Raw genomic sequence first — 23,339 nt, forward strand, 5'->3', positions numbered from 1 at the left:
GGATCTAGTGGCCTGTTACAAACTAGTCACTAGTCGGGATCAGCAGGCACTGGGGGAGTCCCTGTTCGCCCGAGCACTGCTAGGAGTGACCAGGAATAATGGTCATAAGCTGGTAGAGGGTAGATTTAGGCTAGATATCAGGAGGCGCTACTTCACAGTCAGGGCGGCTACGGTTTGGAACCAACTTCCAAGAGAGGTGATGCTGACCCCTACCTGGGGGTCTTTAAGAGGAGGCTGGATGAACACCTTGCTGGGGTCATTTGACCCCAGTAATCTTTCCTGCCATAGCAGGGGGTCAGATTAGGTAATCTACTCAGGTCCCTTCCAACCCTAGAAACTATTAAACTATGAAACTATTTCGGCACAGACGACATGCTCGGGTGGGATGGGCTTCACCTCTCCCCAAATAGTAAGCGTGTTTTTTCTTCCAGGTTGGCTGATCTCCTACAGCGAGCTTTAAACTAGGTTTGCTGGGGGATGGAGATGCAGAGGAACACGAGGACACTTTGCTGTCAAGCTAGGTGACACACACAGGTAAGTACCCAGGTAAGTGACAGGGGCCAGGGCAGACTTAGGAACAAGGGGGTGGCCCAGGCACCTACAGAAGGCCTCAAATGCCTCAATACAAATGCTCAAAGCATGGGGAATAAGCAGGAGGAACTCACCCTCCTGCTAGGTATCAAAAACCCAGACCTAGCGGGGCTCATGGAAACCTGGTGGGATTTACCCATGACTGGGCAGTGGCTGTACAGGCAAGACAGATAAGGGAAAAGGTGGGGGGGGGGGGTGCTATACATCAAAGAGCAATACACCTCCTCAATGGTCAGGATGGGGTCAGAGGAGCGGCAAAATGAGGCACTCTGGGTAAGAATGCAAGGGGGACATGGGGAAAGGGACTTGATAGTGGGTGTCTACTACAGGCAGCCTCACCAGGGGGACGAATTCTCAGGTCAGCTCACGGAGGCTGTAAAGTCAAGGGATGTGGTCGTCTTGGGTGACCTAAACCACCCAGACATCTGCTGGGAGGAGCAGTCAGCCAGGTCTGATCACTCACAGAGGTTCCTAGCCGGGATACAGGACCTCCACCTAACCCAGGAGGTGCATAGTCCCACCAGGGGAAATGCCTTGCTGGACTTGATCCCTGCCACAGGCGATAAGCTGGCAAGGGGGCTGCGGGTACTCGGCCACCTGGGCGACAGCGATCATCGCCTGCTGGAATTTACTATCCAGCACAGGGTGGCATAAGCAAGCAGCAAGGTAGAGGTCCTCGACTTCAGGAGGACCAACTTCTGTAAGCCAAGGAAGTTAGGAGAGACATTGGGGTCTCAGAGCTTCAATGAGATGCAAGTCCAAGACGGGTGGATGTTCCTCAAGGAGATGATCCTCCGAGCTCAAAGGGAGTCAATCCCAACACACACCAAGGGGGGCAGGAGCACTAAGAAGCCCCCGTGGCTCGGCAAAGTCATCCAGCGATACGCCAGGGCAAAAAAGGAGGCTCACAAACAGTAGAAGCAAGGGACTATCACCAAGGAGGATTACACTTCCGTTGCTGGGACATGGTTAGGAAGGCCAAGGCAGAGATGGAGCTAGGGCTAGCAACCAGAATTAAGGATAATAAAAAGTCCTTTTTCAAATACATAGGAAGGCACCGGATAATGTGGGGCCCCTACAGGATAGGCTTGACAATCTGGTGATTGCAGCAAATGAAAAAGCTGACCTCTTTAATTAATTCTTTGCCTCCATATTCCTCAACAGGGACCAGGACATCTCTCCCACTAGAACCGTGGATGGATCCAGGGGAGGCACCACCATGCCTAGGGTCAAGGACAACCTAGTTAGGGAACTTTTGGAGGGGCTGGACATGTTTAAATCAGTAGGTTCAGATGCTTTTCACCCAAGGGTGCCGAGGGAACTGGATGGGTCATAGCGGGGCCCCTGGCATGACTCTGAGCACTCATGGGGCACTGGCCAGGTACCAGAGGATTGGAAGAGGGCCAATGTGATCCCCATTTAAAAATGGGAGACAGGAGGACCCTGGCAATTATAGGCCAGTCAGCCTTACCTCGGTCCCTGGGAAGACCTTTGAGAAAATTATCAAGGAGCACATCTGTAAGGGCCCAGCAGAGGAGGTAATGCTCAGGGGCAACCAACACTGGTTCATTGAGGGCAGATCCTGCCTGACTAACCTGGTTTCTTTTTATGATCAGGTCACAAAGTCCCTGGACAAGGGTATTGGGATGGATGTCGTCTTCCTGGACTTTAAGAAGGCCTTTGACAGGATTTTCTCTTAAAAAAAAAATTTGGTGACTGTGGCACTGATGCCTACAGAGCCAGATGGGTGGCAAATTGGCTCGATGTTTGCACCCAGAGAGTGGTGGTGGATGGGTCATTTTCGACCTCGAGGGATGTGGGCAGTAGAGTCCTCCAGGGCTCGGTCCTGGGTGTGGAAAGCATGCTGTCCAACTTCCCTGATGACACCAAGTTGCGGAGCGAGGTGGGCATGCTGGAGGGACAAAATCCAGCTATATCTAAAGAGGGTACAGGGGTGGGCGGATGAGAATAGGATGGGATTCAACACAGACAAATGCAAGGTGCTGCACCTAGCAAGAAGGAACCTGCAAACACACCTATAGGCTGGGGAACTCCCTTCTCAACAATACAGTGGCAGAAAGGGATCTTGGAGTCATTGTTGACTCCAGGATGAACATGAGCCGCCAATGTGAGGAAGCAGTCAGTAAGGCTAACTGCACCTTGTTGTGCATCTACAGATGCATCACAAGCAGGTCCAAGGAGGTGATCCTCCCCCTCTATGGGGCGTCAATCAGGCCGCAGCTGGAGTACTGCATCCAGTTCTGGGTGCCACGCTTCAGGAGGGAGATGGACAGCATTGACAGGGTCCAGAGGAGGGCCACCCGCATGATCAGGGGTTAGTGGGGCAGGCCCTACAAGGAGAGGCTAAAGGGCCTGAACCTGTTCAGCCCCCACAAGAGAAGGCTGAGAGGGGATCTGGTGGACATTTACAAACTCACCAGGGAGGACCAGCAGAAATTGGGGAAGGCTCTGTTCCCCTGGGCACCACTGGGGGGTCACTAGGAATAACGGCCACAAACTGTTAGAGAGGAGGTTCAGGCTGGACATCAGGAGACATTGTTTTACAGTTAGGGCTGCCAGGCTCTGGAAGGGGCTCCCAAGGGAGGCAGTACTCTTTCCAACCTTGGAGGTCTTCAAGAGAAGGCTGGGCAGATATTTGCCTGGGGCGATATGATCCCGACACCCAGTCCTGCCCGGGGCAGGGGGTGAGACCTGATAATCTGTTTAGGTCCCTTCTGACCCCAAGTACTACGATTTCATTCAGTCCAGTGGAAAATTGCCCTACCCCCCAAAAAAACAGGGATAAACTCTATCATTTAGTGATCTACTGTGTTAGGTTGCATCTGTCCATTTCCATCTTGGCATAGCCATTTGCTAATGCACACAGGTCCCCCACCAGCTCACTGAGCCATTGAAATAGCACCTACTACTCCAGAACAGCTACAGTTCTAACCATTCCTAATCTTGGTACAATTAAAATTGGGTTTGTATATGAATATCTACCCACACCTTAATTCAGATCATCTGTCTCAAGCAAGATTTGCCAAGAACTCTGCAAATGTGCAGTAGGAGACAGTGCCTCCTCAGAAGCTTAGTCTAAATACGTCAAACAAGGGGCAAGGTCTAACGAATATTATCAGCCCCTGGCATGGATAATAGTCTGCTAGGAATCTGCTCCGGGAGGGAGCAGATGGTATAAGCTTTCAGTAACCACTCTATAGCCTGAATTACAATGGAAAATTCAGAGGCAGAAGCTCTGTAACTTTTGCTTTCTCCCCTACTCTCTAACATGCAGAAAGATCATGGGACTATAAATTGGAAAAACAGATATGCGTCTTTACCTTTGATATTTTTACTACCTTTTCAATCCTTATTGCTAAGAATTGTGCAAGAAAACAATATTAAACAGGTGCTAAAACTACATGCCATTAGCCAAACAAACCAACAAAGCTTCAGGCAGGTTATTCCAAGAGCTTGGTTGGAAATTGATATTCAGGTACATGACAAAGAGATAAATAAAACTGAACAAAAATGCCATGGTTTTCTTCCTTAAAAGACTCACTAGCTGGATTGTATGTCAAGATACTACATAATGGCCAGTTCTTCCAAAGAGAGTCAGAAGCAGATGCTAATAGACAATTTCTACCATCACATTCACTTGTCCAGCTCCTAGTGAGTTAAATAGGAACCGTACATGCGCACCTGAAAATATGGTTCGGCAAACAGCTAGAAAACTAGTCAGTTGTGAGGCTCCAATTTGACTATAAACTCTAATTTTACAATCAACTAAGCTGCATAAAGTTTCCCTAACCACCTTTATAGACTGAAAAGAACAGCTAGTAATGCAACTTCAACTGTATAGCAAAATACTCCAGAAAAACCAGTCAATTCAACCTAAACTGCAAATTCTCAACATGTATGGTACCTACCCATTTAAAAGACCAAACAGTCATCTTAAAGTTAGTCATTTAAGAAAAACAAGGAGTAATTACTCCACAAGAACAAATTACCATTCTGATTTACAATACTTGCATGTCTTAGCCGTCTTTACCTTTGCAACTTAAATATCCGATAAGCTTTTTATTTTATTTTTTAAATTTTTTTTTGGGGGGGGGGTAGTATCTATTCTTACATTTCAGTTTCCCAGGTTTACCAACACAGAACCTGGAGCTATCTGGGGCTTGCAAGCAGAGGCAGCAGGTCTGGTGATTTACCCTAGTCCCACAGGACTAAGGGACTACACAAAAAGGCTGCACCTGTGTTAAGACCCATCAGTCAGTCGGCAAGAACTTCCTCAGCTACACGCAGCACATCTCTGTTGTGTACCCACCATATGCAGCTTTACTGAGCTCTCTACAGAGTGCCCGGAGGACTGCTGAGCACTCTCAGGAGTGTTCAGTCAAACCCTGCCTTTCCTCTCAAAGTTAGGGTGGCATTAAGTCACAGCCACGACCAAGGGAGGAGCAGATGCACCACCCCAGACCACGAGCCGGACCATGCCGTAGGCAGGCAGAATCTTTTCCTGGGACCACTCACGAGTCACAGTTCACAATTTGCAAATGCTGCCTGGCCAGCACAGAGTGCCCCAAGGCACCTGGCTTTGCCTTCCTAAGCCTGTCCGTGAAGCAGTCTTGCCACCCACATCTCCTCGCTGTCCTTTCAGTGTCAGGCTGCCAAGAGAGTGACGGAGCAAGCAACCCCTGCCTCCTGGGACTATTGCAAGAGCCCCAGCACAGCAGACTAAGGAGGGGGGCTCCGGGGACACACACAGCTGTGCCCCTCTCTTCACCTCCATAGCCACAGATGAGCCACGCTTCAGCCCACGCCTGGAATAAGCACGCTCCACCGAAAACTATTTATAGCTCAGGTCCCAAAGTTGGGACATTTGGGAAAGCAGTTTTGGACAAAAATGTCATATTTCCCCTCCGAACAGATGAGCAAGTACAGAGAGGTGATTATAAACAGAAATTGCCTTGCAACTTTTCATAGGAAGTATTTGTTTCTTGACAGACCATTGTAACTGAAGTATGGCAGTATTGTGCAACTCTGAAGGAAAACCCTCTCTAATACAAGCTAGAGAGAAGAAAAAGGTTCGATTTAATATTTGTTCCTTTACAAAGCCATAATAAAGCCAGAAAAGACGGCAGACTGCATTAAATCAGGTGCGTCATCCCCCAGCATTTGTACTAAGTAGACGCCAAGATTTAATATAATAAAACTTAATGAGCTTTCCTTTTAAGTTAGACCGTGAAACCCAAAAAAAGCATAGGTCAATGCCCCACTGCAAATTCACAGTTGCGGCAGCAAAAGATTTAATAGCTTTGACTATACAGAAATCTTTAATTAAACTAATACTGAAAGATTCCTTAATATTCTCCCATCAGACAATTTTACAGATAACTGAACAGATATGCATGCTCCATGCCCTGCTGAAATGCTATGCTGAATAAATTCAGACATTTTTTCAGTTCATTCTAGCTCCTCAAATTCATCTCCAGCCCCCCACAAAAAGTCAGCAGCTTTTTCAAAACTGTCACACCAGAGGGATAAAATATATCACTGTGCTTCCACAGTGCTTTGCTCTGAACACTACACAGAGCTACAAAAATCAATGTGGGTCTAGCACAATGTGCAGGATTCAGCATTTTCATAGCTGCCAACAGTATACTCTGCAGTATTTCAATCATGTGTTGCTTGTCAGAAAGATAGCACAGACAGGAAGACATGCAGTGCCCCAGAAAACAAACACTCACTTAAGGCTAATACAAGATTGCCACCTTCAGGAATTCAGGAGATAGGCAGAAGAGAAGAGTTATTACTCATATAAGCTTCATACAAATGCAGGTTTTACAATGTCCCAGAGCAACAGCTCCACATCGCCAAAAAAAAAAAAAAAAAAATCCCAAAGTCTGCACTCTCCCCTTTCTTCCCTGTTATAATTATGAACTTAATTTGGTACTTGTGAAAGTGGAAACCTAGAGCCAGGCAAATATGGATATAACTTGTTCAGCCTCCCCCATAAAAATCTGCAAATGCCATACTATCCTGCACTACAGCTCGCTCTCTGTTTGGGACCTAAACTAGCTTCCAAGTTAAAACTTGTAACCAGGCATGCCACAAATTAGCCCTGTACCTTCCCCAGCTGCCACCCCAATCCCCTTCCCCTGCAAGACCCACTGTGCGCCACACACGCGGGCTGCCAGTGCCCCCTGCAGAGCCCACGCCACAGGTTAGCCACCCCTGCACTAGGTAATTCCACTGTGTATTAGCCTTTCACCTTAGGAGCCGGATAAGAAGCAAGAGCAGTTTTGATGACACTTCCCCTGTGCCCAGTTTGCACTATGAGTCATGTCACAGATCAGAACTAAAGTTCATTCAGAAAACTTATTTTGGCTCATACGAAAACTCAACACAAAAACTCGCATTTAAAGTCTTTATTCTCATTTTTGCTGGAGTGTCATGGACAAACATTAAGAATTTGATTTCAATACAGAACTCATCCTGTGTAGTCAATTACCTGAATTATCAAGCTCAGACGCTTTCAACCAAGATGCTACACAGAGGTGGGCAAAATGCAGCCTACGGGTCAGATGTGACCCACCAGGCCATCCTACCCGGCCCGTGGAGCCCATAAAAAAATTCAGAAAATTAATATTCATCTGCCCCGGCTGCCTGTCATGCAGCCCTCGATGGCTTGCCAAAACGCAGTAAGCGGCCCTCCGCCCAAAATAATTGCCCACCCCTGTGCCACAACAACCTGGGGTACCCCGAGATCTTTTCAAGGGTGCCACAGGCACCCTGCAACGTTTGCCTACCTGACAATGCTAACATGATTCACATGATAAATCCGGAGATTTCAAATGGGAATTCTGACCTGTATTCCTTCTCAGTTCTTTGCAATAGAAAAACTGCTCTATTATTTTTCTCCAGACAAAAAACGAAACAAAACAAAACCAAACCAAGAGAAACCTAAGACCTGGCATTTTCTGAGAGGTGCTTCAAATCAGAAGAAGATTGAGAACTGCTGATCTAGACAAGTGTTGCTCAATTCATCCATCCCCATGGGGCCAGTCCACGGGCTGCACCGGGAATACGGGGCCATGTCATCTCACCTGCAGGGCTCCTCACAGGAAGAGCAGAAGCTGTGTTAATTGTAGAAGTTCCCAGAGCCACAACAATTAACACAGCTGCCACTGCCCCACCACTATATTTCTGGAACCGCGAGGCCTCTGGACTGGATGGCACAACTCTGTTGGCTAGATCCAGCCTGCAAAGCACATCTTGATCTCGACAGTGACCATGTGTTTGTTTGGTTTTTTAAGATAAAAAAATAAAATTAACTCATCATTTAAGCATCTTTTTAACTTGACCCAGATTAATTAAAGAAGTATACAGCCTCAATTGTATCAGTTTCTTCCTGTTTGCTACTTATAAAGGGAAGAGTTAGCCACATGTAAATGAATTAGTTTCCTAGTAAGTAAAACTTCAGCTTTTCACACACATTTTTTTAAAGTCTCACACTTACAGCACTTATCTGTCCCAAAACACAATGAGCTCAAAGCTCAATTTATGTAAAAACACCACAAACGCAAAATAAAAAAAATATATAAACAAGTCACTCAAGCTATACTTGAGCTATACCGTCTAATTTATTGAACTTTCACAGTATCAAGGAAGTTGAAATGCTCTGACTAAGCTATATCCCTTCATTAAGTTCTGCAGCTGAACTTAATGGGACTTTTACACCCAAGAATGAAGAAGCCTAAACAGGAGGTCAGGCGCCTAACTTTAGGTTTCTGCTTTTGAGCACTGTGCATGTAAATGAGTTCACAGCTTTGCTGCTGTACTGAAAGACTAAATAACTTGACGCTGCTTAACATTCAATTTTGGTTGAAAGTAAAAGGATTCATGCCACTATATTGTTAATAAAAACAGAATTCAGGCCCCGACATTGCAAACACTTAGCATAAACAAACATCAAACCGATTGAACTTCATTCTTTGACAGGGAAACTGGCTCTGCAGATAAGGAGGGCAGCAGAATATCGGTAGGGTTGGCAGAATTCTTTTTTTTTTTTTTTAAATCATTTCAATGGCTAAAAATCCATGTTTATTTTTAAGCATTTCTTTTGATTTCTATTGATTTTTATCAATCTAAATTTTCAGGATTGCAGGAAATTAAGGGTGTGGGGAGCCAACAATTTAGTAGTGACAGGATACTATTAAAAGCTTTATAAAAATCACATTAAAATATATAAAAGTGAATATCCATAAACCAATAAAGCATACCTGCTTTAAATCACTCTCTTCATTCATCAGGAAAGACCTGGGCGGGCAGGGAGCAGAAGAGGAGGGCAGCAGCACTCTGCAGCTCTGGGGACAGGCAGCGGCCACCCAGCCCAGGGTAGGAAGCAGCTCCCCGCTCCTTGAGGTCCCTTAGGGGGCAAGCCCCTTATGGCAGGCAGCAGTGGAGAGGTGGCCTAGCCCCTTGATGGCCACGGCCTCCAACTGCTCTGGGCAGCACAGGGACAGCAGCTGGGCCCCAGGGGCACCCCCCACCTGCCTAGCACGAGGCACGCCAGGTAGCAACTCTGGGAACATATGGAGAGACAGTGCAACTGGGGCAGGGCACGCAGCCCCCCCACCCCCTTTCCGAGGCCCAGCTACTGCTCCCACATTGCCTCTAGGAGCAAGAGGGCATGGCTGTCAAGGGACCAAGCTGCCCCTCTCCTGGTGCCCACCAGGCAGGGCTCGTCCCCTAAGGGGCCACGGGGAGCAGGGAGCTCCTTCCTGCCTCAGGGTGGGCAGCCGCTGCCTCTCCCCACATTCCCGGATCTCCTGCCTGACCTGTGCATGATTATCACAGCAGGAGCCAAACTCCCACCACGCCTGACCTCACCAGGAGTTTGGCTCCCAATCCCCAGTTGGGACCTGGGCAGAGCAAGCGGGTGGCAGCACCAGGCTCCCGGCTGCCAACAGCCCTGCCCCTCTGACCCCCCCTCTCCCAGCACTGTCCCCAGCTGGGTGTGTCTGTGTCCCACCCTGCCCCGTCCCAGACTGCCTTACCCTCATCCCAGATTTTTTTTTTTTTTTTTCCCCCCACATCTCCTTTCTATATATGTTGATGATATATGACGGAAATATTTTGCCTTCCGTCTGTGAGCAACAGGTTAGATCAATGTTTATCAATAAAAATCAAATACTGCCAAGCCTAAATATAAAATATAATGTGACTACGGTAAGGCTTCTAACACTATCCGATATAACACTCGTAAGCAAGGTACAGAAATATCCCATAACACGGGGACACATCTGGTTGAAAAACCGCGCTCCCAGCACAGTTATCAGTGGCTTACTGTCAAAACTGGAAGGGTATTTCAAATGCATTCTTGGGCCTACATTCTTATTAATGACTTGGATGATGAAATAAATACTCCTTTTATAAAATGACACTAAACTGGGAGGGATCGCAAGCACTTTGTAGAACAAGATGAATTTCAAATGATCGTGACAAACTGGAAAGAAAATGTTTGCAATCAACCACATTAAATTCAATAAAGACAAGTGCAAAGTTGCTGCACTTACCCTAGGAAGCCTACTGCTGCTTAGCTAAGTATTTCCCATTTTGTATTTTTGCATTTGGGTTAAAAGGGATCACAAACTAAGATGTATCTGTGTGATGCTGTTGCAAAATAAGTCCTATTCTGTGTTGTAGTAAGACATTCTACTCACTGCTGGTAAGATCTGAAAAGAAATACTGTGCTCAGTTGTGGGTACCACACTTCAAGAAAGATGATGAAGATAAATTGTAGAGCCTTCAAAAGGGGAGCAACAAAAATGAAAAGAGCCTAAGAAAATTTGAAGAACTGGGTCTCATCTAAAAGAGAAAAGACTGGGGAGGGCAAAATAACTGCCTTTCAATGTGTAAAAGGTTGTCCCAGTAGACATAGAGAACAAAAAGAAAACACCTTAGTTTGCAACAAAGGAGATTTAGATGGAAAAGTAAATTAAGCTTTCCAAACATGAGGGTGGTGAAGCCTGGAATAGGAGACCCAAAGAGGCAGCAAAACCTATTTCACTGAATGTTTTTAAGATCAGAGAGATGATTTCAGAGTAACATGGCTAGCTACAAGTAGAAGGCAGGGTAGATGTATTTTTAAGATGTCAGAAGACTGTCAGAGATGGTCTTGGTACACTTGATCCTGCCTCAGTGCTGAGAAGGCGACCAAAATGATCTCTTGGGTGCATACCCACAAGAGCGCACATGCGGTCTGAGGCACCACAGACCTGTTTGCAGCACCACAAACACTGTACATGCAGGCGCTCCCTGTGCTGCTAATTTGTGGCACAGTGGGTTTTTTTGACACTAGCAGATCCCAGTGTCCAAAAAACCTGCGCCAGAAAAAAGCGGAGCAGCATACATGGCAGCAGTGTATGTCACCCAAAACAGGAGCCTAGTCAGTCAGAGTCACACTGGTGGCCAGGATCCGTGCACTCACATCACTGCTGCTGGAGCCCCAGGAGACCCCCAGGACCCTACATAAGGGTGCTGGGGCCAGCCCGGGTCCTGGCACTAGCCTCCCTCCCCGAGGGCAATTTGCCACACTCCAGAGGGTGTGTGCAGGGGCATTCCCTGGAGACAAGAAGCAGTGGCACAATTACGTGCCACTGCTATTCGTCCCCAAGGAAACACACACGTGCACTCATTTGGACATGCCCTTGAGGTCTTTCAGCCCCACATTTCTAGGATTTAAGTGATTAGGATGCCAGGCAACATTAGCACTGTTAGGTATACAAACACCTGCACGTTGCCCAAGAACCCCGAGATTTGAAATAGGGATCCACAGTGTCACAAACATGCTGATCTGTTGTGGTCTGCTGCAAAGAGCTCAGAAAAACAAATTGTTCAACTATATTTTCACAGTCAAAAAACAAGTGAAAACTAAGCGCTGACATTTTCCAAGGAGTGCCTTCACTCTGAAAAGGTTTGAAAACCACTGTTCTATGTATGCCCTTATGATAGTTCCACTGAAACCAAGTGGACAATTCATGTGAGGAAAGATACATACTTGCAGGACTGGAGCTTTAAATTTCAATATTTTCTCTATAAGAATGATAGTGAAATCCAGATAAATTCTAATGCAACGGCATTTTAAAATACGTGCATTTCATATTCATTTCAGAGGGTGGGGGAAAGGGCTAACCAAACTGCTCATCGTCAAAGAGAGGGGACAAGGATTTGTGGAGCAATGACCCTGACTGCAAGACCTGGGAAGTTACTCAAATTATGAAACAATCCATTTGTTAACAGCTGCGGGAGGAAGAGGTGATCACAAGCAGCCACCGTATATGGGGGTAAGAATAAACGGTGACAGCCAAACTTACTTCCTGCTTTGGCAGAGCGACTGATTTGATGGATGGAGGGGAGTGCGGTGGATATCAGACTTGGGCTTTCACAAGCCTTTTGATACAGTCCCATGCACCGTTTTCATAAGTAAACAGAAGAGGTATCAGCCACAGAGGATTGCTGTTAAGTGTGTAATAAGCACCAAGTAACCATAAATGGATCAATATTAGAATAGCAAGAGGGTTCAAGTGGGATTCCACTAAGGCCTGATCTGGGCCCAGCGTTGTTCTTCACTGTTCCTGCCGACTTGAATGGAGGAACAGAAGGCTTCCTGATCAAGCTTATACATGACTCGCAACTAAGTGGTGCTGCAAGCATTTGAGAATAGTATTAAAATCCAAAAATATTTTGATAAATCTGAGACCTGGGCACTAGACAACAGGGTGAAACATCAGAAAAGCCAAGTGTTAAGGTACAAGGTTTGAATACACCCAGGGAAAAAGAACCAAATACCCAAAAACAGAAGGGGAGATAACTGGCTGGCAGCGTGGTGAAGCTTCTGGGGGGCAGAAGGAAGGAGTGAATCAGAAATGATCATAAGCAAGAATATGATGCAGATGCCAGAAAGGAAATGCAATTTTTGGACTGCATTATTAAAGTATCATATGCAAGACAGAAGCTGACAGTATCCATCTATTCAGTACTGGTTAAGACTCAGATTTAGTTATGTTCCCAGCTCTAGGCTCCACCGCTGAGGAAAGAACCAGAACAGTGATTCTCAACCTCTTTTAGACTTGAGGCACCCCACACTGCACTGGACCCGAGGCACTCTTGCATAAGTTTTGAGAATTGAGTGGCACCCAATTTTAAAAACTACTTAAATGTTATAATATTAACCTCCTTATACAGGGACTGGTCAGTAGGAGTTTGGGAACATCCAGACAGAGACAAGTCTGAACCTGGCTTATCTGTTTAGTTTAGACCTGGCACCTTGGTAGAGAATCACTGATGTAGAGAAACCGCAGATAATACCAAGGTGAGCAACCAAAATAATAAAGGGCTGAAATGCAAGCTATACAAGGAAAAGCTAAGGGAATCATGTATTCTTAGTTTGGAGAAAACTGAATTAAGTGGGCACATGACAGTCGTTTTCAAATCTTCAAAAGGCTGCCATACAAAAGAGGGAAAACAACTTGACAGTGAAGCTTCAGAAATAATGTGCCCTGTATTTGTGGAGGGGTTAAATTCAATGACCCTTAATGTCTCTTCCAAACTTGTGATTCTATACCTGCATTTGTGTATTTATTTTAGTTAGTATAAATTTTACTATCACATTATAGTAGCACAGGTTTTTGAAGTAGTATTACAAATCCCCAAGCTAGGATATTTAAAACTAAAAGCTTGCTAAGAAGAACTTTCCAACTACTGAGTTGGTCTAACAAAAGATATCAGATTCACCCAAAGAACCTTGTCTGCCTATGTCCTTACACCAACACAGCTACAACCAAAACAAAGCTTTTGTGGATTCTCAACCTATAAAGCTATAGATTAGGGGTACACCAACAGAGATATTTTGGGCCGATACCGATGGCTGATTTTCAACAAGCCATATCGGCCGACACCGATCCGGGAACAGTCCTGCAGCATGGAGAGTGGCAACCAGCTGGTAAGTCTGTTGTGGGGGAAGGGGTGGGAGGAGAGAAGTGGTGTGGTGGGGGGAGGTAGATTGAGGTCCCTGCAGTGGAGGGAGGGAGTTGGGCTGGTGCTGGGACATGGACAGGGTCAAGCGCTACACAGCCGGGACAGGGCACGGGATGAAGCTGCAGGTCATCCAGGGGGGGCGAGCAGAGACAAGGTGGTGGTTCCCACTGCTACACACACTCCAAGAGGGCACGGGGGGCATGTGCCCCAGATCTGCACATGGATGGGGCGGGCTGCAGCTGCAGGCTGAGGCAGCACCTGGCTCTTCCCAAAGAAGGCTGGGTCAGGTGGCAGCTGTGCTGGGAGGAGGGGTTTGGGGGGGCTAGAAGCACCCCAAAATTTGCTGTAGTTCCCACTCCCAGCACCACCACTGCTTGCCCCAAGCACAGCCTGGCCCAGGCCCCCTGCCAGGAAGAGCCTGACACCACCCCAACTCCAGCCCACAGCAGCAGTCTGCCCCACCCCACGCACAGATCTGGGGACACATGCCCCCTGTGACCTCCCAGGGTACGTGCAGCAGCGGAAGCCACCCCCCCTACCCCCAGATGAGCCGCGGCTCCTTCACCTACCCTCACTGCGGAGGCCTCGATCTGCTCCCCCCACCTCCCAGCCCCTTGCCTCCCTCCACCCTCTCTCACAACAGACTTACCAGCCAGACCCAGCTGCTTCCTACACTGCCGGGCTGCACTCCTGGCCACATGCATGCACATGGCATTTATTGACCACATTATCGGCCACATGAGTGAAAAATAGCCAATACTCTTCAATTTTTCTCGTATCAGTGCAGATCTGATATGGGACCAACGTATTGCTGCACCTCTACTATAGATGTATCGGTACCGTAAATTTATTTGGTAGTATTTGTGCGATCAGTTGTGGAGCTGACTAAACTATATACACACACACTATAATTTAACTAGTTCCTCAAATAACGTACAGGTTTCCCTCGATTTATGCTATGCACGCGTTCCCACAGAATGGCGCATAAATCAAATTCGCTTAAAGCAAATCCACTTTATGATGCAACAAATAGGTATAGGTTCCCATGGCAGTGTGGGAGGCACTCATCCCGGCCCCAGGAGCAGCCAACAACAGCTGCCTGCAGCCGCTGGGCTGCACCGTGCCCTGGAGCAGGCAGCTAGTGTCACCTGCTCCCAGGGCCACTCCAGCACGGGCTGGGGTGAGTGTGAACAAGCGGAGTCCTTGGCAGCGTGGGGCACAGCACTCACCCCAGCCCCGGGTGCAGCTGACACCAGCTGCCTGTAGCTGGGCTGCACTGTGCCCCAAACCCCCCAGGGCTTAGCAACCTGTACTCGCCATGCCACAGCACTGTCAAAAGATATAGTTGGCTTTTCAGGAAAGAAACCATCTGCTGTCCTCACTACATCCCTGCTGGTGCTGCTGCTGCTTGGTCCACAACTGCTTATCCATCATTTACCCCTGCTTATTTCACAGCTAACCTTCCCTGTGGATTTGTGTCTCCAGAGATCATAGGCAGACAAGGTTTTTTGGGTAGATACGATAGCTTTTATTAGACCAACTAAATAGTTGGAAATATTGTTCTTTGCAAGTGTTCAGGCACAAACGCCCTTCTTCAGGCATAGGGGCTAGAAACAGACATTACACATAAACCAGTTTAAGTGATCAGAAACCAGTTTAAACCTGTAACAGAACAGCAGCTCAGTGCACATAAACCAATTTAAAAATGGCTGAAAACAGTTCAAAATTAACTTGGTTGAATGTAGTATCAGCCTTAACTGATCTGGGTCAAACTGGTTTATGAAACTTCTGTATCAGATCCCTTCCTAGTTTAAGTTAAATCACAGTCCCCCAGCATGCTTTGCAGCCCTAGGCTGGGATAGGCTGCCCTGTCTGCTCCAAAGAACAGGGCTGGCCCTGCCCCTCTGCTGCATAGCTGGAGCAGTGAAGGCTGGCTGACAAAGGGCTAAGGGGGCAAGCCCAGCTAGAGATGCAGCCCAGTCTGCAGGGCAGGGGGGAGAAAGGGGGGAAGACTGTCCTCCCTCCACCCCACCCCCTGGCAAACCCCAGCTAGGATCTGGGCCAGGGAGAGGGGTTAAACAACCTTCCCACGCTCAAACTTACTGCTGGCTGTGACTGTAGAATACAAATCCAAGGCACCTAGAAGCAGGAAGAGGAAGTGATGAGCAACCCTGCAGAGTCCTGTTGTGGTGATTGCAGACTGCAGTTCCCAGAGACCTCAGGGGCAGCAGGAAGAGGAAGTAAGCACACAGCTCATGCTAGCTACTTGCCAGAGAGTCGTGCTCTAGTGACCCCCGGCTTCTGGCCTGAGCCACTGCAGGCATGAGGCTACATTTCCTGAATCAAAGGTAAATGTCTGTTCACTTGTGTCTCAATTTAATCTGTGCAGTTTGGACTAACCTGCAAAGACAGCATCAATTCAGCCTCAGGCTTTCTGACTGTCTGTACTCAGCCAGGGAGAGTTTGTCGTCTCCAGAGATAACATCCTTGTTAACAGCAATATATGGAGATGAGAGAGAACAGACCTCATTACCCACCTGTCAGCCCTATTGTCTCTCTGCAGTTTGTGTACACACAGTCAAGCACTTACCCTTCTCTAAAAGTGCAAAGTTTCAAGAAATTAAATGAATAAAAGGATATCAAACAAAAAGAATGCACTCTTTTGTAGAAAACAATGATTAAATCAAGGCTTCCTGACTAGTGATTTAAATCATGCTGATTTAAATCAATTCAATTTAAATCAAACCCACCTTGGTTCCATTTATATTTATTCAGGTGCAAGGGACTTCTTTCAAATGTTTTTAAATGCCCATGTTCTTTATACCCATGTCCTTTTCTCTCTATAATTCTCTAATCCTTGCCATATTTCTCTCTTTACTTCTTCCCCTACATTTCTTTATGCTACTGTCATCTTCTCAAACGTATCCTATATCCATCTCCTTCTGAGAGTCATCTTTATACCGGCAATTAGCACTTGGACAGTTTTCAGTCCCTCTATAGCCAGCAACTGAATTCACTAGCCACACGAACAGAATATTTTATTTTGCTGCAAGATGCTGTCTTGGGCCAACACCCATGGGAGAAACCCATTTCTGCCTTCACAAGCTACAGGAAGGAAAACAAAGTGGGATTCTCATCAAGGTACAGCATCCAGGATGGTACAGGCAAATTCCACCTTTTGAATCAGACCAGACCAGATCAGGTAGCCAGTTTCACCTGCCAATCTTTGGGCAGTGAAAGCTCCCTCCCATTTTGCTAGTGTGCTAGGCACGGAAGAGGGCAATGCTTCCCCCCTTTTCCCCTCCCCTCCCCAGCACCTTCCCCCACTTTTCCCCTCCCCTCCCCAGGTTGCAGGGAGGCAAGCATCTTTCCTGTTCACGTTCCTCTCAGCCTTCTGAAAGCTGTGATGTGTATTTAGTGCCTTTACTCTCCCCTAACTTTTCCAAGAGCTCCTCTCCAGTGGTCATCCGTCATCACTTATACATATCAGCAGATGCAAGACAAATAGATCCAAGGAGGTGATACTTCCCCTCTATGTGGCATTGGTCAGACCACAGTTGGAGTACTGTGTCCAGTTCTGGGCGCCGCACTTCAAGAGGGATGTGGATAGACTCAAGAGGGTCCAGAGGAGGCCACTCATCTAGTTAGGGGCTTACAGGACAAACCCTGTGAGGAGAGACTGAGAGACTTGGACCTTTTCAGCCTCCACAAGAGAAGGCTGAGAGGGGATCTTGTGGCCGCCTACAAATTCATTGGGGGGGGTGCAGCAAGGGATCAGAGATGCTCTGTTCACCAGGGCGCCTCTTGCGGTAACAAGGAACAATGGTCACAAACTGACAGACAGCAGATTTAGGCTGGATATCAGGAAAAACTTCTTCACAGTAAGGGTGGCCAAACTTTGGAATGGGCTCCCAAGGGAGGTGGTGCTCTCCCCTACCTTGGGGGTCTTTAAGAGAAGGCTGGATAGACATCTGGCTGGGGTCATCTGACCCCAGCACCCTTTCCTGCCTAGGCAGGGGGTCAGACTCGACAATCTGTTGAGGTCCCTTCTGACCCTGGCATCTACGAATCGATATATCCCACATCACAACAGACTGGAACTGCCTGCCTTCCTGGCATTTTCAGTATTGTTCAGGGGAACAGAAAAGAACAGTGGAAACTAATAACTTGGCCTTCACTCTGCTTTGGGAAAGCTCTACAGACTTAAGCCCAGCAGTAAACTACTTTAGCCTTAGTTTGCATTCATAAGGCTACTGTTGTTGGTAACTGTAAGGGCTGAAAATGTTTCTTTAAAGATCAAACTTTGGATTATGCAGAAGAGAATGGCCCTGCTCAGTAATTTTCCTCTTCACCTCAAACAAATCCATTTTTAAGCACAGATGAAACTTTTACAGAAAGAGGGAAAGGGCTACATGTCTTGGGGTGCAAGTACAGGAACAACATCCAATAAAAAAAATATCTTTCAGCATCAGCACAAATTAGTTGAAAATTTCGATAAAGCTTGAGGTAACAAATTCTCATTGTAAGTTTTCACTACAAGTCTGATACCAAACTATACTAACCTTTTTCTGAAATACTGAAGACAACAGTTTACCTTTCTTTCCCCTACCACAGCAGACTACAAAGCATCCAGGGACCACTCAGGTGAGTGGTAAAATTTTCAGCCTCCTTCCATATGGTTTAGTCCCTGACAGTATTCTGCAAAAATGGAAGTCACACTGTAGCTCCTATCATGCAAGTGTTGGAAACAGATTTTTCTGGGGAGTTATCCTTTCCCTAAACAGAGAATATTTAAAAATGCCCTCCTAGGATCCTAGACAATACACATGCTCTATATGCCTTGGGCTGCTGTCATTCTTGTGCCTTGTTTTCTCACTTACATTTTCAGGCCCTGCTGTGCTGGCCCTTTGACTTACTAGTCTGCATCTCAGCTGAAAGACTTTTCTTCTTTGTTGATGAGTAATCAGAGTGAAGCTTCAGACTTTTAACATCTCAATCTCTTAACAAAAAAAGAGTTGTATATATAAGGAACAAAGTCTCCTCCAATATTCATAAGACCGTAGGAAGCCACTAAGAACGGAGATGGGTTACAGGAAGGGGACCAGTAAAAACAAGAAGCCACCAAGACTCTGTCTCCTGCAACAAAAAGAGTTGGAGCTCTTATAGGATATATGCAGTGCTCAGCTATCTTTTTCCTTTAACTTCATACTTACATTCTCTGCCAACATCATCACAAGTCCATGAAATACCTTTCACAAAAGTGGTCACTATCTTCAAACAAAGTGGACAATTCACTTTAGTTCATCCTCCAACAGCAACAACTGTAAAGATGGGTGTATATAGGAAGGTTGCACTGCATAAACACCAAAAAAGTTCCAACTACCTTTCAGTGAAGGGAAGAAATATAGTTGATTTCTGAAGCCCTGCTTTGCAGTATTTTATTTTTGGACAGTCCTCCAACATTATGGCTAATGGAAGCCTGTTAAGAACCGAGACAACTAAAAAAAAAAAAAAGACAGACATGTATTATATTCATGATAGAAAATGTTATGTGGGATTTGATATCAAGCCACACAACTCAACAAACTTCTAACTCAAATTAGAAAGCAATCTACTTTTTCCTAGTTGATGAAAGCCTGAAATGAATGCCCAGAATGAAAGGACAAACTTATTCTTTAAACTGGACTTGGTTATGTGGGGAAAAAGGGACGCAAATAGTTTTTATGCAAATAAAATGTGCAACACCCCAAGGCACCACAAGGCAACCCAGTGCTATTGCAGCAGTAGATCTTTCTGTCTTCCACACTGTCAGGAAATAACCCACCTGCCCAAACCTTCCACTTCAAAATCAAGCAGTTACAAACAGGAGATGCCCTGAGTGAGATGGAGGAAGACACTTTGGTTCTAAGGGATGATCTGAGGCCTGATCAAATTCACCTTCAGTATGCTTCCTAATTCTGTTGTACACAATTTATTCAACCAACACGCAGTTATGATCATCAATGAACCTTTCTTTCCCCTGACCTTTACCAGGACCTTTCTACCACAGGAAGTGGTAGAAAGGTATATAGGGACCTCTTTCTAAAGTGAACAGAAAAGGCACCACTTACACATGCAAGCATTCAGTAGTATCTTGTCAGGTGAGCAGTGAAAATATCCACCATCCACTGTGTTTTCTTGGAAGAACTGAACTGCCACTCCCAGATCCAGCCACCACTCAAATGAATCCCTTGCAGATCAAATGTGTATGCCCCATCTCTTTCACCATTTCACCATGCATGTTTGAACTACCTTCTCATTCATATTAGGAAGTGGTCCACATGCAGGCATGTCAAGCTCTTAATCCAAATGGATCTCTTCAGTACTGCTCAGGATTCCTGGGGCTTCAAACCACAAACTTTCCTTCTCCACCAACTTTTAATAAGGAGAATAGTCAGTCAGTGGCATCCTTAAGGCAGGATGTAGCTTTTCTTGATCACTTCGGGGCAGGATCAATAGACAGAGGAATCTGTCACACCAGGTCCCCTAATGGGTGCAAGAACACATCAACTGTGATGTCCAAAAAGTCTTGACCAAGTACCGTTCAGTTGTGACCCTCAAATTCCTAGGACAATTTAACTGAAGAGTAGTTGGAGCCTGGACAGCTTCTCTAAAAAACTGGGAAGTTGCATAATCTCCCCTGCACAGGAGCCATCTCCATACTCCAGCTCTAATGGAAAACACTGACCAGCAGAAAAGCCTCGGCTTTCCACCAAACCTATACAGTAAGCCTCACCATCCTGAGACTCAGCCTCTCTCCATGGTCAACTTGCCAAAACCATCAAAGCAACAGTGAGGTATGGACTTTCATAACTACTTGAAGAAGCACTAACACTGGCAATACCAGCATTATCAGTGCAAAATATGTCAGCTTCCTACTGAAAAAACTGACTGAGCTCAAATATTGACTATGGCAATGTTCCTGTGACAACTAGGCTCACCCCTGCTGATAAAGAAGAAAGGAATACATCATGGGTGGTACTCTAGAAATCAGGGCAACCTCAAGGACCAAGAGTGATGCAGCCAGTTCACAAGCTATGCTGCTATACAGAATCACAGGGCCCCCTGTACTTTCAGCACATAAATGAAGATAAGATCCCAAATCTGTAAAATGTAGCTTCCTTATGCAAAACCTTCACCCCCAGGGGAGCTGTTAGCTTTCTTGCAATGCCCCCCTCTCCCTTCTCTTCCATTCATTATCTCATTTAGATTCATACACCTGTAAATAAGAGACATCTACTCATAGCTCTAAATACATCCAAGACAAGTTACAAGCTTAATAAATAAATACATATTTTTTTTAAAATCAGCACTCTGCTCCCCAACATATTTTCCATAGCCAGGCAGACCTAAGCGTCCCATGAGATGTTGAAAAGCTTCAACACTTCAAAAATTTGGCTGTCTCTCATTTTCAGACAGAACCAATTTTTCGAATTTTCTTGAAAAACAGAAAAGCACTGTGAAATTCTCATTTAAAAAACAAGGTGTTTCCAAAACGATTATTCTCCCCATGCCTGATGAACAAAATCCCTTGAGATTTTCTCAGTTTCACAAGGAAAAGAGAGCGACACCAACCACTGAACTCACCTCTGCTTTTCAGTGGTGGACAACAGTGAAACTGAGAAAATTCGTTTCTATTTAGTCCATGGTTATGGGGTCTTTAGGACGTGCAGCTCTGCAGCAGTCTTGCTATACTAGCTGTCCTGAGGCTTGGGATCCCTGCAGCTGCACAATTGGCTGGGGCCAATTATGTAACTACACCTCTAGAGCTAATATAATTGTTTCAGATACACAAGACCGCTGAAAGTCCAATTACATTAGAAGACTGAAATTCACTCCACTTTGCAACAGTTCTACAAATTCAGACCTAACATTTCTGGGGGGAAAAAAAAGTACGTTTTAGAATATCCAGAATCATGCCATTTCACAAATGTACTATACCACGATACTCAGGGGCTTCTTAAATACGAAAAATTGCCTTGTACTCTCCTACATCCCAATATGATCAGAAAGAGCTTTTGGGTGCCTTCTCAACACTAGGCTGTGCACTGAGAGATGAAGTTAGCTCCAATTAAATGAAGGTAACTGTACTGTTTGAGAGGTAAGGATAGATCACAGCTTAGTGCAGGTCCAGCTGAACTGGTCCAAAGATTCTACAGAGTCAATCAGCACAATGGGTTCATACATGGGAACAGATCAGACACAAGCGGCACGATAAAAGTGTCGCCACAGCATGTGCTAGCATACCTGGGCTAGATGAAGTCAAGCAGCACTGGTATACACAGCATTAAAGATACAGCAGCAAGTTCCAGCAACCAGGGCACATCCCGATGAGCATGCGCATGCGTTTCCCGCAGGACAAACATCAGCGATACATATTTCTGCTGCTGCTGCTTGCTCCTGGGCATGCCCCTGCACATGGCAAATTGACTTGGGTGAAATACAGGAGGCTGGGGCCAACACCTGTGCTGACCCCAGCAGCCTTACCTGGGGCAGCAGCAGCACGGACCCAGACACTTGGTCAGCCAGGCTCCCTTTCTGGCAGTGCATGCTGTTGCCATGTGCACCATGCTACTTTTTAGGAGCTTTTTTTTTTTTTTGATACCGGGATCGCCTGGTGTCAAAAAGAACCGCCACACTGTAAATTAGTGGCAGAGTGAATGAGTGCACGTGCGGGCTGAGGTGCTTCAAACCGCATATGCATGCTCATCAGGAAGTGCCCCTAGAGTGCAAACTCTGCAGGTATCCTGCACATGTCCTGTTCGCTAGCACAGGCCAAAGCCCTGCCATGGCTCTCAGCGCTTCTTAGAGGAAATGCAGACATGCTGCCTGCCGTCCTCCCTCCTCCTGGACAAGTTCCTCCCCAGTTTCCTCTGCAGACTTACCCAGTGTCACCCGTACTCCAGGGTGGGGGTGGAAAGAGAGGAGCTTTGCAGAACAGAGGGACCAACAACCCCTGGACATACGATGAAAGCCGAGCACGGCATCCTTCAGGCTGACAACTTTGGAGGTCTTGAAGAAGAGACTGAACAAGCACCTGGCTGCGGTCATCTAACCCCAGTGCTCTTTCCTGCTGAGGGCAGGGGGCTGGGATCTACTAAGCGTTCTAAGGTCAGGATCTACTGAGGGATCTATTAAGGTCCCTTCTGACCCTAAGCTTGACCATAACTGAGCAACTCGCTAGCAAGAAGTTGTGCCCGGTGCCCTACAGCCGTGTCTGAGGGATGCCTCCTTGGCAGGAGCGTGGAGGGGCCCCTGCTGCAGCCGAGCCCCTGCCACACGGTACATTCACTGCACCAGATCCGTGCAAAGCATGTAATCAATGCTCGTGGGGGCATGCACACACACGCGCGCACATGTGCTCACACCAAACACACACGTGTGCAGGTATGTGTGCACACACGCGCTCACACTATTCAAGCGAGTGCCCAGGCAAGCTCCGGCCACGCGCGCGCCCCAGCCCCGCGCTCACCATCGACGGACACGAACTGCCCCACGGCCGAGGCGCCGCCACCGCCGGTCTCCACGAACTGGACCTCGGAGACGATGATGTTGTCCTCGAGCACGGAGCCGCAGCCGGTGCACACGGCGTCGCCCCGCGCCGCGTCCACCTCAATGTCGGCGCTGCCGCACGCAGCGCACACCCGCCCGCCCGGCATTCT

The 23,339-nt window shown here is 46.7% G+C and overlaps 1 protein-coding gene across 1 annotated transcript in view; it reads right to left on the minus strand.

The window, feature by feature from the left end:
- Positions 1 to 23,336, minus strand: part of BRF1 (BRF1, RNA polymerase III transcription initiation factor subunit) — a 249,905-nt gene extending 226,569 nt beyond the window's left edge. The window contains exon 1 of the mRNA XM_019550818.1: positions 23,150 to 23,336. Coding sequence (XP_019406363.1) covers positions 23,150 to 23,336 — 187 coding nt within the window. The remainder of the gene's footprint in view (positions 1 to 23,149) is intronic.
- Positions 23,337 to 23,339: the final 3 nt, after the last annotated feature.

The sequence above is a fragment of the Crocodylus porosus genome, unplaced genomic scaffold, assembly GCF_001723895.1.
Source record: "Crocodylus porosus isolate Cpor-Errol unplaced genomic scaffold, CroPor_comp1, whole genome shotgun sequence".
NCBI lineage: Eukaryota > Metazoa > Chordata > Crocodylia > Crocodylidae > Crocodylus > Crocodylus porosus.